The sequence below is a fragment of the Saccoglossus kowalevskii genome, chromosome 2 (genome assembly GCF_978046115.1).
Source record: "Saccoglossus kowalevskii chromosome 2, keSacKowa6.1, whole genome shotgun sequence".
Classification (NCBI taxonomy): Eukaryota; Metazoa; Hemichordata; class Enteropneusta; family Harrimaniidae; genus Saccoglossus; species Saccoglossus kowalevskii.
Window position 1 is genome coordinate 23,844,279 of NC_140642.1, and position 14,589 is coordinate 23,858,867.

General features: G+C 37.3%; 1 protein-coding gene across 2 annotated transcripts; it reads left to right on the plus strand.

Annotated features, from left to right (window-relative positions):
* Positions 1-686: 686 nt before the first annotated feature.
* LOC100376391 (uncharacterized) lies at positions 687-9,584 on the plus strand. Of its 2 annotated transcripts, none has more exons than XM_078005689.2 (3): positions 687-945; positions 6,004-6,111; positions 8,623-9,584. In XM_078005689.2, exons 1-3 carry the CDS (start codon positions 886-888, stop codon positions 8,938-8,940), a joined length of 486 nt encoding a protein of 161 aa, XP_077861815.1. In that variant the 5' UTR covers positions 687-885; the 3' UTR covers positions 8,941-9,584. The 2 variants fall into 2 exon arrangements, with proteins under 2 accessions (XP_077861815.1, XP_002741334.1); XM_002741288.4 differs by lacking the exon at positions 687-945 and adding an exon at positions 5,636-5,914.
* Positions 9,585-14,589: the final 5,005 nt, after the last annotated feature.

Here is a 14,589-nt window from a genome sequence, read left to right on the forward strand (position 1 = left end):
AATCACGACACGCTCAACTCATATTTAAAACTATTTCAATGCTAATGCTATTTTGTTAAAGCTCTATTTGTTAAATCATGACAGAAATGTTCATATGACCAACATAACTAATTGATAAGAGGTCGACCAATTGCAAGCTGGACACCGAGAGAATAAATGCATATTAAAGGTGTTGTACAAACAGTTGCAGGAAAAAATCAAGAAAGCTCATATTTACAGACAAGAAACTGGGACAAAAAAATTGCGCCTGTCACACTCTTTCGGCCATGGCCCATAATTTCAAATGTTTGACCCCAATGGCAAAGTCCAAACAAATTCAGCACATTTAGCGTTCGATAATATTAGCGCTAATACTTCCTCATTGGCGTCTAAGGTGAAAACATGTGATCGGCACAATATGGCGGACAGTCCTAACGACTAACGATGAACACAGAGCAAACCGATTTAAAACAGCATCGTATATTTTTAAGTGTCTACTTTAAAAGATGTAGTTCGTGGAACGTACTTTATGACAGCGTTTATTCCTGGAAAAGGGGTGACAAAGGTCACAATCTTCAAAAGACTAACAAGCACGCGTATATCCAAATTACGCGCCAAATCATGACTCTTGTAACATGTATAACGATAATTGAAGTGTGTTTTTATTGGTTGTTCGAGTTAACGAAAGCGAAACTACCTATGGGGTTGTCAACATGATAATAGTGATCCGTCGTACGTACGTATGTTGAGCCAGTCAGGACTGAATACGTTTTATTTGTGACGCAGTTTGAGTTTTCAGTGGACTGCAACTCGCGGCCGTACATCGACAATGAAGGTCAATACTTACTGGGGATAGGTGGGGGAATTATATTCTAGCGGAAAACAGAGACACGACTTGGGGATTCAATGTCGGCTGCCAGGAAGAAAGGATCTTCATGTTGTGGGCGACGGAGTGGCCAGTCAGAGGTGGGGAAATTTCAACATCATGCTCACGATTTAATCTTTAAAATGGGCGTTGGAGGACTAGAATCCCCTAAAAAACATAAAATTTCTTTGGTGGGTGATGTGTTTTTATTTCCCAAACATGTTTTGTTTGCCTCAAATTACTTTACGCCCGAGTGTGTTAGCCCCGCGCCGGACTACATGCACGGTTGCCACCAGCGTTTTAAGCATTTGCTGTAACGAAACTTTAAAATGCCGTATCCAACAATAATCACTAGACTGCATTACATGTATGTGACCAGTGAGTGAGTGAGTGAATGAGTGAATGAGACCTACATTTGCGTACGGGTCAAACTCGTCGTCAATGGAAACATGGGGCATACCCATGATCATGGTGTAATATTACACGAGTGAAAGTCACTTGGGAATTTTATTCATTCTCATGTGAGTGTGTATTCCCGTGTGGTGACAATCTTCCTCTTCAGGAGTTTCCTTCAAAATCTGTTTGGTGAATACACGGAAAATTCACGGTATTCACGGTGACTTGTAGAAGCACACTGTTTCAGGCACATAGATGAGTAGTTACTCATCAAAACACACACATATTTGTTGGCTCAAGAACTTGTAATTCAGAACAAATCAGTAAAATAATCAACAATGTGCATGCACATTTTTTCTAAGTCGACATGCAGTTTTAGCAAACCGAGGAGCTCATTGCTTATAATAAATGCAATGTTTGTTTGTTGGGGTAAACATGTGCATATAGTCCTCCACTAAAGCTAATGAGGACGAAGTTGGAATATATAAATATATTTGGAATATATTTGATTTTTCTTGTTTAAGGGTTGGGGTTGCTCTGGCGATCGGGCTGCAAGACACTCCGTGTCCATGACAACTAGGGCATGAGGTGGCATGCATATATAAATGATGTCTTTCTCGTGGGAGCACAACGGTGTACAATCATAGTTATTTCAAGAGGGAAGCATACCATAGCTTTCCATGCACGTTGATGACATTGTAATATGTGTTTGGCCTAATATAAAAAAATATATTTCTTCTGTGAAATCCACGGCTAAGTTGATAAGTGGTATATGACTTCTGTGACTCAAACGGGATGTCCTACATTCAGGTATTCAAACAAAGTGAGTACTGTAGAGGTTAAAGGGTGCTTTTTTTTGAAGTGACGGTGATCGAGAATCACCTAAATGTACCAATCATAATTAGGTAGCAGATATTTATTTTTCATGGATCGGTGTTTGCCTACTATGCAGTTTATCGGGAAATGGCCCTTTCAAATTGCAAAATCGTCTAATAGTTAAATTACTAGTGTACATGATAGCGGCACCTGTATCTTCTCTCAAGTTTGGAGTATTGCGAAAAAAGAAACGACACTACCATGAGGTCGTATGGCAATTGAAGATTTATTCACCATCTAATGACCTGATTTTCAATCACGTCTTCTTGGGAACTGGGAAAGATAGTAGATGATAAATTCGGAGCACGAGTGAAAATCATTTGTTATATGGGGTTCGACGCGGCAGTGACGTGTGATAATATCTCAAAATGTGTTAGAATGCTTTTGAGGCACGATACTAAATAAAACGATGGGTTTAAACACGTGTTAACGTAAGGTTTGACCATCCACCAAAGTATGTCTGCAGGTTGACGAACATAAATTAAAATTGAACGCATATTTCGAATAATGTAATAAATACAATACAATACCCCTAACAAATGAAAACCAAAAAAAAAGAAAATAACAACTAGATATTTCAAGCACGCTTATAGTTATATATTTGGTGTAATGTAGGTTGGTTAGTGTTTCTGTTTTGTATAATCTAGTCATTAACCGTTTCTTCATCTGTAATAATGTGTTCATTTTCTGTCGAATGATTTGTATGCATAATAATGTAAATTAGGTATGTCCACAGACCTCCGCAGACCGGGGCACCACCCCACCCCCACACCCGATAACAACGCTGCGTGAAAGTCACCTTGAGTTTTTTTCATAATTCATTGTATTTTACAAAGGGTTTGCCTGATTGTGTGCAGCGGAAATCGCCAAGGCTAAAGGGTTTCCTTTACGCGTTGAAGGTGTGGTAGAAATAAAACGTCCCATATACGTATATTAACCCATTGTCCTGATTGATCGATATAAAACAAACACAAATTAAAAACGAATTTTCTATAAAAGTATACAGTTGATATATAATAGGTTTATGCTATACAATTATGTGTTATTCAATCTAGACGTCGCAAAACACTGAATGTGTCACTTTTAACGTGCACATCAGTAACATTTCACAAATATACACATGACTACCATCATATGAGGCTGTTAAAGTGCTGTGTGGGAGATGTGAATCCCTAAAAAGTACCACAATTACTTGGGTGGAGTGTTTTTTGTTTTTTTTTATCATGAATCGGTGTTTGCCTGGTTCTCCCCGGGTATATATGGCTCACTTACGTCAGACTATCAGGATATTGTCATTTCAAACTGAAACATAGTCTTATAATTGTCACCTGATTACTAGTGCTTGTGATTCTTATAAACATCCGTCACTTCTTGATTTCAAGTATTGCGAAACGCGAAGCTTTAAAATAAGATCACCACTAACGACAATATGCCCCAATTGCATTGCAACTGCGATGGGATTTGAATATGTAATAGCGTCAACCCCGTCGTCATGGAAACAGGGACATACCCTAGATGATGAAATCGAAAGTGACGTGAAAGTCACTTGTGTTTACAATTCGCTATTGTGTGTGCAGGTTTGTGATCCCGCGGTGAAAGTATCCGAGGCCATTGCATTTATATATTACATGCACGGTATTGAAAACACGTGGTTTTACACAGAGTTATAACTTATAATTCCACCTATCTGTAAAAGCATGTTTGCAAGTTGCCGAAAATAAAACTAAACGCTTATACCAGAGAAAGTAAAACATATATATCTGATACTTTACCTTCAACAAATGAACATAAACACGACAATTACAGCTAGATATTTTAATTAACTTTACATTTTAAAGCGCGGTGGTCGTCGCGCAGCGCGTGTTCGAATTTTATGTAAATAAACAATGTATTTTACACGCGTTGTATACGTCGCTATGAGTCCCATATCGAAGAGGACGCGGCACGACGACTGCCGCCCTTTAATCTACCATAACTCTAATGAGTTCGTATGATGTCTGTTGGTTAGTGATTTTGTCTTGTATGGTAAAGTGAAAGTGATATAATCTACTTAATCTTATTGTCACTTTTTATTGGTTTTGTGGTTTTGTAATCTGAAAAATTTGTTTATTTTTTAATACGGTATTTCAAATTGATACATTTCTTTACTGATTTGTATGAATAAGAGTGTATCTCCATCCTGATGGTTTTCTGCAGAGACCGGGGAATTCCCTAGCCGATTAATTCGCCGTCTGACTCGTGAAAGTCATCTTGATTTCATTCAGTTTTGTTTATAATTCACTATTGTATATGAAGCAAAAATCCCGGAGGCTAAGAGTTCCATTTTGAGGCATGCAATTCGACAATGATCATCTTCGGGCTGTTCATTAAAATAAATGATTATTCCAGTAGAGCCCAAATTGCGATATATCACTCGATATTAATATAACACGAGAATACATCTTTTTAAAGTCCATGTGAGTAACGTCCCAATATAGATAAAAGTTATAATCGTACGTAGGGGAACTGTTAACGGGTGATTTTTTAGCTTTTTGTTTGCTAACAAGAATACCCTAAAAATAACAAAATTACTTAGATGGAGAATACTTGTTTTTTCATGAATTTGTGTTTCATTTGGCATAAACATTAACGTTAGGATAAAAAGGAAAAGGTAATTTCAATTAGCAAATGTATTATTATTATTATTATTATTATTATTACAGACTATTATATTAAGCCCACTGTTGATATTCTATTGATATATCCGTAGCTATGTTATATAGCTTGATATTTATTATAAGTAAACTGCAATAGTGTCTATTCGTCACCAGATCTTTCGTGTTCGCCAAAACACCTTCCTCTTCGTGATTTCAAAGTATTGCGAAAAGCGAAACTTTAAAATCAATCCGCCTTTAGCGACAATATGTACTACATGACTACGAAGAAACACGGTTGTGATTCAGTGACCGTGTCATGAGGCCTGGATGTTTGTCGAGGTCGAACTCGTCGTCAGTGGAGACCGGGACATACCCTGGCTGATGAAATCGCAACGTGCCACATTGGAGTGAAAGTCTCTTGTGATTCGAACTCACTATTGTGTGCGCTGGTTCGTTGTTCCTGTATGTGGAAAATACCCGAGGCTTAGAATTCCATATTAGATGTATTCCATCCACGGTATTATACCTAAATCTTAGATGGCGTGAAATAATATCCGGCCTCTAACCACAATGGAAACGAAAGCAGTGTTATAATAATTGGGTTTCTAACTACAGATAGAGTCCACTGCTTTTCGTGACGAGCGTATAATATGTCCCTCCCACTGGTTCAGAGTAGGCGGCTGGAAATACAGCAGTTAACGTAGCTAGAACAGCACGTGCTAACCCCCTAATACACATGTACTACTACGACCCTTTGCGTGGGTACACCGGGGCCGGGTCTCGGGAAAAACAAGCCATATATAGCTTAGCAGCGGCCGTGACTCATTCACACTGACGCCTACACAATGAACTTACAGACAGCGCCCCCACTTTATAATATGACCGAGGGTATTTATAAGAGCAGAGACAAGTCCCTGGTACATACACTCGTGACCGGTTCAGTAGTGCTCCGTCGTAAGGGATTCCACAGACTACGATGAAACAACAACGGTATAGTTCTGACTTTGGGGTGGTTGGTCTCACGTCATCAGTTGATGATGATATGAAGGAGCCAAGGAAAAAGATTGCCAGATACGATTTGGGAACCGTGATGGACGACGACAATGCTAACACACCTGCGTTAATCGCACCAAACTGGCAAAATGTCTTAGAACCAGAAGAGGTATTAACCGCGCTCTTGATTTCAAGATTTATTGCAACGATATGAGAGACATAACATGTCAAATCTCACTGTTTTCTTCTTGTTCGCAGTTGACTCCAGAGGAGAGAGATCGCGTGAGGCAGAGGCGAGAAAAGAACAGAAAAGCTGCTGAGAAATGCCGCAAGAAGAAGAAAGAGAGGGAAGTTTTACTGGAAGAGGTGAGACTTGCACGATAATAAATATTTTACTGCCATAACACCGTTCTAAGTACCGGATATGTATTCGGTGATATCATCTGTTTGATTCCATTGATATCTTTGGCAAACATAGTGAGTAGCCGTCACGTACTCAGAAATATCTCTGTATACCTACAATTAGTCCCACTGCAAACATCAATACGTTCAAAAAACCATAGATCTGGGTTTTTTTGGGGTTCGACGATAAGGCTACATTGACGTATCGAGGCAACCAACATGTGCTGGGACTATGAGTCACTGCTGATGCAACGACGAACTCTGAACCCACGGCTCTGTTTGCGAAAAACAAAATGCCCTGAATGTCTAGTGCTTCACCATATGTTTCAATCAGCTGCGCGTATGTTGTTATTCTCTCTTTACAATCAAAGTTATTGAATAACACTTTCATTTTGACACCAATTTAATCAAACACTGCGATAATTCAGTTTAAGGTGGTGCTTTTCAATGGTAGTGTGTGGGTGTCAACTTGAAGATTTTTGTTCTGATTTCCGTACCATCGGTACTTTTCTTGCTCGAGTCACTGTAGCTAGCTGCATCTGTTAACGGGTATACTAAAACACTTTAGCCGAACCCTCTATAATGTGCAAAAACAAAGAGCGTTTCAATTCGAAAGGACTTCGGGCAATCCCACGGTGCTAAATTTAGATACATGTAGGTGGCTGTTTTGCTATACTGTCGCATGGGGGCGTTATTTGAACAGCACAATGGCTTGTACATTTCAATGACATGACTCATAACGTGCCGTGTACCATGTGATTCTGTTTACCACAATGATATACTATTTTTAGAACGCTAGTAGTCAGCTGACGATGTTTGTGCCTTTGGTCCATGGTTATCAATTTCGGCGGTGTTGATTTGGTGGGTTATGGCCGTATGGGAGTAATTTGAAATGCAGCAAACGAAGTAAAGTAAAATAATTCTAATAAAAATATTGATCGACTTGTTTATATCACTGAGTGATTTCATATGCTACTTCCCGCTTTTTATCACCGAAAAGCGCCCACTGACGAAAAAAAATAAAATAAATTATTACCCTCGAAATTACCCCTTGCAGATTACAAAATATTACTCTATAAACGACATGGGTATACACATCTGAGCATTCCTACCGGAGATTCCCAAAGAAACAACACCCAAGATGATTGTATTTGATACCATTCCGTACGTCAATCCGCCCACCCTTGATTACACACGGAACACTCATGTCCATCAATAATTAATATCGATAACCACGAAGCATGGTTAATCTGAAATGGCGCATTTTTTAATTTATTTAGCGTCTCTCCTGCCTATACAAAGACCGTAGGCGTATACATGTTCTTACTCACAAAAAATATTCATCCCCTTAAACACAACTCGATGTCAAGCGCCACGAGTATCTAGTGCGTGTACTAGTAGTATTTCCTTGCAACGATGATAGGTACCAGCGACAGTGTGATCCATGGCTTTGCCGTATACCCCGACAGCTGTACCGTGGGACTAAGCACTTTTTAGCTTCGTGGCTGTACCACGTGTGGGATAGTAGGATTGATTAAATAATGGCTTGAAAAAATAAAGAAAGTAGACCAAGTTTTGTCCCTTTTAACGTAATATCCTGTCGTTAGTCTGAATGGGGACAGAGTCATTCGCTCTACTTTGATACATTACATTGCACGTGACATCTCATTATCTAATCAGATGTACGCAACGGCCGTGACACACTGTGTGACGTCATAAGTGCACGCAAGGAATTCCACTGGCAAATGCGATCTTCAGATGATTGATATTTTCATTCAACCAATCAATTGTTTAAAGTGTACTTCCAATTAGAGTAATATAAATTCTAAATGTCGTGTTAAAAACAATAAATAAGCCCCCAAAGTAATATATTTGTATGTAAATATAAACATTTGGGTAGTCATCAATTCCACATTCACTCTGGAAAACAATATCATTTTGTAATTGTTAAAACTAAAATCCAGACCGTGACTCAGAAGAACATGCGTTATTCTCATAGATGCAGTTTATTTGTCGCGCGCAAATTTGCATATATCACAGCCTCGCTCTCGTCAACAAACTCTTCAATTATGACAGTAAATCTTAACTCTGAAAATACTGGGATTAATGTTACATTTCCCTGCAACCATTCAGTATTAGGTGTCAAATATTGGCCTAAAATATGATATTCCAATAAACGAGAATAATTAGGGTAAACTAATTACGTTTATATAGAGGAAGTTGCGACTATTATTAGTTATTTGGTTAACTACAGTCGGGTTTACCTGATAAATCGGATTAAAGATTGACAGTACTGGTAAAACACTGTAGCCAATCACTCAGTCCCCTCCTAGCCAACAGACAGGAAACAACCCCTATATTCATGCTGTATGAAATCAGAGTTTGTTTGGCAAAGCCTCGCCGCTAAAGGGCGTTTAAAAAAAAAAGTCGTGTAGTATACATGTTCATAACTGTTTGCTGTTGTTTTCTCTCCAGGAAGCAGATAAATTACAGGAGGAAAAACAGGGATTGCTGGAACAAATTGACACACTCAAGGAAGAAAGGGAACGTTTAAAATTCTACCTACAGTCGCATGCACTTTCTTGTGGTCTCCGCTATCCGCCAACTTTCACAATATTGACAACATCATCCGACCAGTACAGCCACGATTTGCCTAGATCGCATGAGCGAGACCTTGCGGCATCACTGCGCAATGTTCCGCACGATAGTAACCATGACAGCAACTTGGCCTTTGAGTTAGAAAACAGAACCCTCTCTTTGCTGCCTTCTCGAGATGAACTGGAAATAGATTGAAGTGTGTGATTTTTGTCACGGTGCATTATGGGTTCATATGTGCTTCTGTTGTGATTGGTCCACTCTCAACCACGTGCGAATATGCCATCATTTCAACCACACTGTGATACAATCATAATCATTCACATTTTTAGTTGTTACTGTATTCCAATTTACAAATGAAAATGTCAGACCATCAAATGAAGCTGTGAATGACAGATGAACGATACGAGTCTGTTTGGGCTTAATCGTCTATCATCGTCTATCATCGAGAAAAATCGGTCAATTCCACGCTTGCTTTTTAATCTTCTTAATTGGTTGCATCTCTCAAAGCAAATCATTTTAGTTTAATTATATTATCATCGCTACAATGTTATATTCATTTAAAGTGTACAACAAAGTGTCTTGAAGAGAGAGTTCATCATGTGTTACATTGTATTGCATTCTATTCCATTGCATTCCACTTCATTTCATTCCATTCAAATAGTATATTTTCATATTAGTACATGTATTTATTTACTTCATTGGATTGTGAGTGTTTGTTCACAATTGTTATATTTCTTTCACTGATACTTGTATATTGGTAGTTTTATTAATGTTCACATTTGGAATATTTGCATAGTGTTTTTTTTTACGAGAAAATAAAAATAAAATTGCGTTTTAAAGTCGTCGCGTCATTGTTTCAATCGCAAATATAGGTCGAATCGTCTCGTGGTTGTCATTTGGCCCCTCTCATCGCTAAAGCGCCATCGTCGGCGACAGGGATCTCACCTGACTTATACAGGTCTCACACCATTAATTAGACCTCCATAAACGACAATGCTAGCGTTTGGGTGAATTTCTCCAAGAAAAGGGGTTACAAAGATCAAAATATTGTTTTAATATGTTGAAACCACATGTATGTAATAGAATTCTGGCCAACACTGTGGCTGCGTGAACGAAAGGAACACCTAATTACCAACATTGTCAGCAAACTTGCTAACGAATCGCCTGTGTTGATTCAAACTTGAGTCTGGAGATCGTTGATTAGGCCATCCCATTTTCAATAGGAGGCCAAGATACTTTTAGAGAGGGACATGATTGGTATATGAATTTTCCGTAATAATTGTTATTATTAAATTCCGCAATTAAGTTCAGTATTAATTGAAACTGGTACATAATTTGCAATCAACAGGTTAAATCAGGGAAAAGAAATTCAAGAAAGTTCTATGCAGTCACCGCACCACGTTTTGTGGAAATGCTATCAGCGTATGCTGGAAGAGACTACTAGTATCTACTCTCATACATGGTCAAATTTTATCAAAACAATACTATTTGCAAAAAAATAGGTGTTGTAATTGTACTTTAGAATTTATTACATTTAAAATAGCACAAAACGGGGAAATACGAAAATTTAGCGTGAAGTAACGACTTGAAAGTGCGCCCTCTAAGTAAATACCATTGCCTCCTTTTGAGAATGAGGTGGCCCAAAGTGTATCAAATTGATAACGATCTCCATACATCATCGCAGACGATTCGTTAGCAAGTTTGCTGGCGGTGTGTTCCTTTCATTCATGCGTCCACAGTAAAACGTTGGTCAGCTCAAACTCAAAATGGATGTAAGCAAAACACACAGATTTGTCATTTTTCTACCTTCAATATTCTCAGAAACGCAGCCAGTTTGGAATTGTATAATATAATTGAGAGATGCTCAGATCCACAGGTCGCCGGTACTTGTCAATAAACAACTTGAAAGCGACACACACAATTTTTACAGCTGACATAATTGGAGTACGCCCTCATGCATTGCGTTTCAGATAAAACACAGTGAAAGAAAACCCATTGTTAACAACAGCCATTGGTGGCACGAGACCTACAGGCACTCGGAACGTTTCTTGAATAATAAAAAGGACCTAAAGTAAGGTCGATATACTTAGTCAGTCATCGGTACCCAGACTTTTTGTATAACAACCATTTTTTTTTACTTTAAACTCTTTATACAGGGTTCTGAAAGCTGTAAAAAAATCAATCAAAATCAACCTTGGGGAAATATGATTTTCCAACCAAATGTAAATTAGCAGTTTGGGTTAAAATACATGAGAACTATTTTTGTTAAAACCATTATATATTTATGCTTACTTTCCTGTTTGGTTTCAAAACGTAGGTAATGATTTACCAAACATCCAACAAAATGAAAATAGTTATGTTACCATGGTAACTGGTAAAATTGTAGCCATAAAAGTCCTAGAACACATGTTTTTGAGCGTATTCCTGAATTTAACGTCAAGCATTTTACTTTACGTATGTTTTAAGAGTTGTTTATTACAATATCATATATGTATCTATATATATCATCAATATATACCTAGTGTGTGATTGAAGTATAGGAAATTTAGTATTGATACATTTTTATTTAGAAACCTCGCATTACCTATGATGGTTTTCTAAACCAGATTAATTACGGGCAAACAGGTAAAACCCATAATTCAATGTTGACAGGTAAATTGGTGTTTTAAAGTAATCGCATCATTGTATCAAATGCAGATCTCCTTTTTTAAAAGACAACAGAAAACAAGTGTAACATGGATTAAAATCTCCAGTCAATCAAATTACCGCACGGAACTTGTGAGTTTACCCCTGACTGCGATAATTGACAGTTGTTTTGTTATGTTGTCGTTGATTGTTTTGTGTTCTTGTACTTTTACTTAATTATCTGCAGCTGGGTATGTTATTTCCAGTTTGAGTTGATAGAATATGGGAAAGAATATAATAATGGCATTTACAGTGTGCATTAAGTAGGGGATTAAACTAAGTTTGCACGGATACCCATAACCTCTTCCGAATAATCTCTTCCGAATCTTGAAGATGATTTGAAGAAGGACAAGGAAAGTTATAGGTTATGATCATGAATATTGTATCCGATGATAGAATATTCATAAGGATTGAAAATACCGAAAATTGGAAGCTTAACCTTAAAAATAAACATATGTTTCCTTGTGGTCCTGGAAGACACAAATAGTGTCCGCCAGAACACTGACTGGAACTTGGTCAGAAATAAATAGCGCAGATCTTCAAGAAGTTTAAGGCCTTTCCTCTTAAGCACAATTCTTTCGCTGTTGAAGATGATGATGAGAAGCAGGCTTGATTGCTGATTACCGAGTGAATGTCGATGATTCATTACAAATAAGGCAGAACATACACACCAAGCTAAGTGGCAAAACAATTGCAAAACAATTGAAGAACATTGACCAAGACATTTGCTGTAATGAGAAGTCTGATTAAGGTTGAAAATGAAGATGTCATAAGCAGAACTCCAATGTCTGCCGATTGTTGTCAGTTACATATCTAATTGGTCTTCCACAGCCATGTGTATTTGACATGAGTTTTTTTTTCCAAGATGGTCGTAGCATGAGACAGTTACAGAAGTCCCAACTGGGTAAATATCTACTTCGGATGGCTGATATCCTTATTTATAAAAATAACGAACCCACCATGAACTTGTTTGATGAATGTATTCTTTTACACCGTATACCCTGACCAATTGTTGATGCACTAGATCCAGTATGTGAATTTTGGGGTTCCACTCTATTTAATTTTTGATATTTAGCTGAAGCAACACCTTTCTCAGCACATATCATATCAATATTTGCCATCAATGTTAAGACACCTGTTCTACAGATGACAGCTTTTCTCTCAAATAAATCCAACAATCAAAAGCCTATTTAACTACTTTCTACATATCTGACAGACGCTGGAAATACATGGTACAATGGTGGTAGAATATTCTGTGATGTAGTTCCACTCCGAAAATAGATAATTTCGTAATTACAGTAAGAACCAATGATACTATTTGTCTACACTTCCGACTTATTAGCATAATATGCGCAGTATCCTTTTTCCCTGCTTCGAACATAGAACACTTTACTTAGGTATTTGAAACCGAAATTGTCATCTAACTGTAAGGCCGTAGCTGATTGGTTGCTGAGTTGGAATGCAAGTTTTTTGTTTCAAGAACCCCGGGAAAGTGTTTTACGTTCTTCGTGTAATTAGTTCCTATGCAAGCGATTTTTCCATACAAAAACGAAAAATTTGACCGAATTATGTCAGCGGTTGGCTTAATATTGCCCCAGCGGATCGTTTGGCTGAGAAAGATTGGTATTTTTTCCTGATTTGTAGAAATCTGAAAAACTAGTTTCATAACTTGTCTATTTATATAGTTTCATGCTGTATTCAAGATGGCGGCCCCCATATAGTAAATATCTGCTGACTGTGGTTGTGCACACCTGTAATAGTACAGACACCGTGATAAAGCTATCATTATTCACTGTGCCTGTACAAGGAGCAATGATTTGCTCAATAACATACATTACACCCCGCCTCACCTCACCCCATCATGTGGTATTTATACTGACAATGAAGAAAAATAAGATTGTATATGTTGGGACAATCGGGACCCTCTATTGAACAGCTCTGAAAGCTGACGTGTCATCACGTACACAAAGTACTTGTTTGACACGCGGAAGTATCTAAAATTCTAAAATAGTGGAGGAGAGCCGGATACGTTGCCAGCATAGAGGAGAGTCCCACATTCTGCCCACGAATAATGAGTGAGAAGGGCAATTATTTACAGTATTGGTAGTTCGGTTCCAATTCAGGTTAGCATTATTTTATTCATATATCTTCATATCACTTCTGCGTGTTGAATATTGTGACTCTTATTTCCTATATGCACATTATTGATTACTAATTATCAACCTTATACACGTTCTAATTAAATTAGTGTATTGTACGGTGTTTATTTTTTTTTTAATTTTATATATTTCCTTTAATTTGTTCTATACTTGTTATAATTATTTTATGAAGTATATCACAATTTTGTATTTGTACTACCAACAATATAGAATGTATTTTAATCAGATTGAACCTAGCCACCTCATCAGATATAATGGCCAATCTAGCATAGCTAGATAACAAGGGATATTTCGTGATGAATTTGTAGGAGTCTTCTTTCCTTTTCACATTATGTGCAATTTTTTTTTTTATTTTTTTTATTTATTTATTTATTTTTTTTTATATTTTTTTATTTATTTATCATTTCTTAAATTCAAGATAGTGCATGGAGGGCGAAAGAAATAGAGAAGTTCGTTTGTTATCAATCGCATTACTTTTTTACAGAACATTTTGTCGAGACAATGTTACATTTTGTTTGTACGGTACCCGGATGTCACGAAGTCGAGATTTGCAGCTACAGGTTCACTCATATAAAATGAAATTTTGCGGGAAAATCCCGGCACGTGTGACACAAATGATAAACATGTATGTACACATTAAAAGTGCAAATATGTGAACCACTCGCAGAAGGAAATAAAATATGTATGTTATATTGAAAATGTAAAACAACCTTAGAAACAATATCTGCCACAAAATACTGTAAAATACTTTATTTTAGCTGGAATTAATTTTCGCTGAATAGACTTTTTGAATGGATTTTATTTTCACTGATTGCTGACGAGTTGAATGTAAATATAGGAAAAACGGTATATTCGCTTGATTTCAATTTCACTGAATTATTCCTTCAGCAAAAATAGCAAAAATAAAGTATTCTACAGTAACAAAACGAATGTTATCACATATCATGCATTTCGATCCATGAGAATTTTGTTTACTTCCTGGTCGTTTTACTAAGTAACA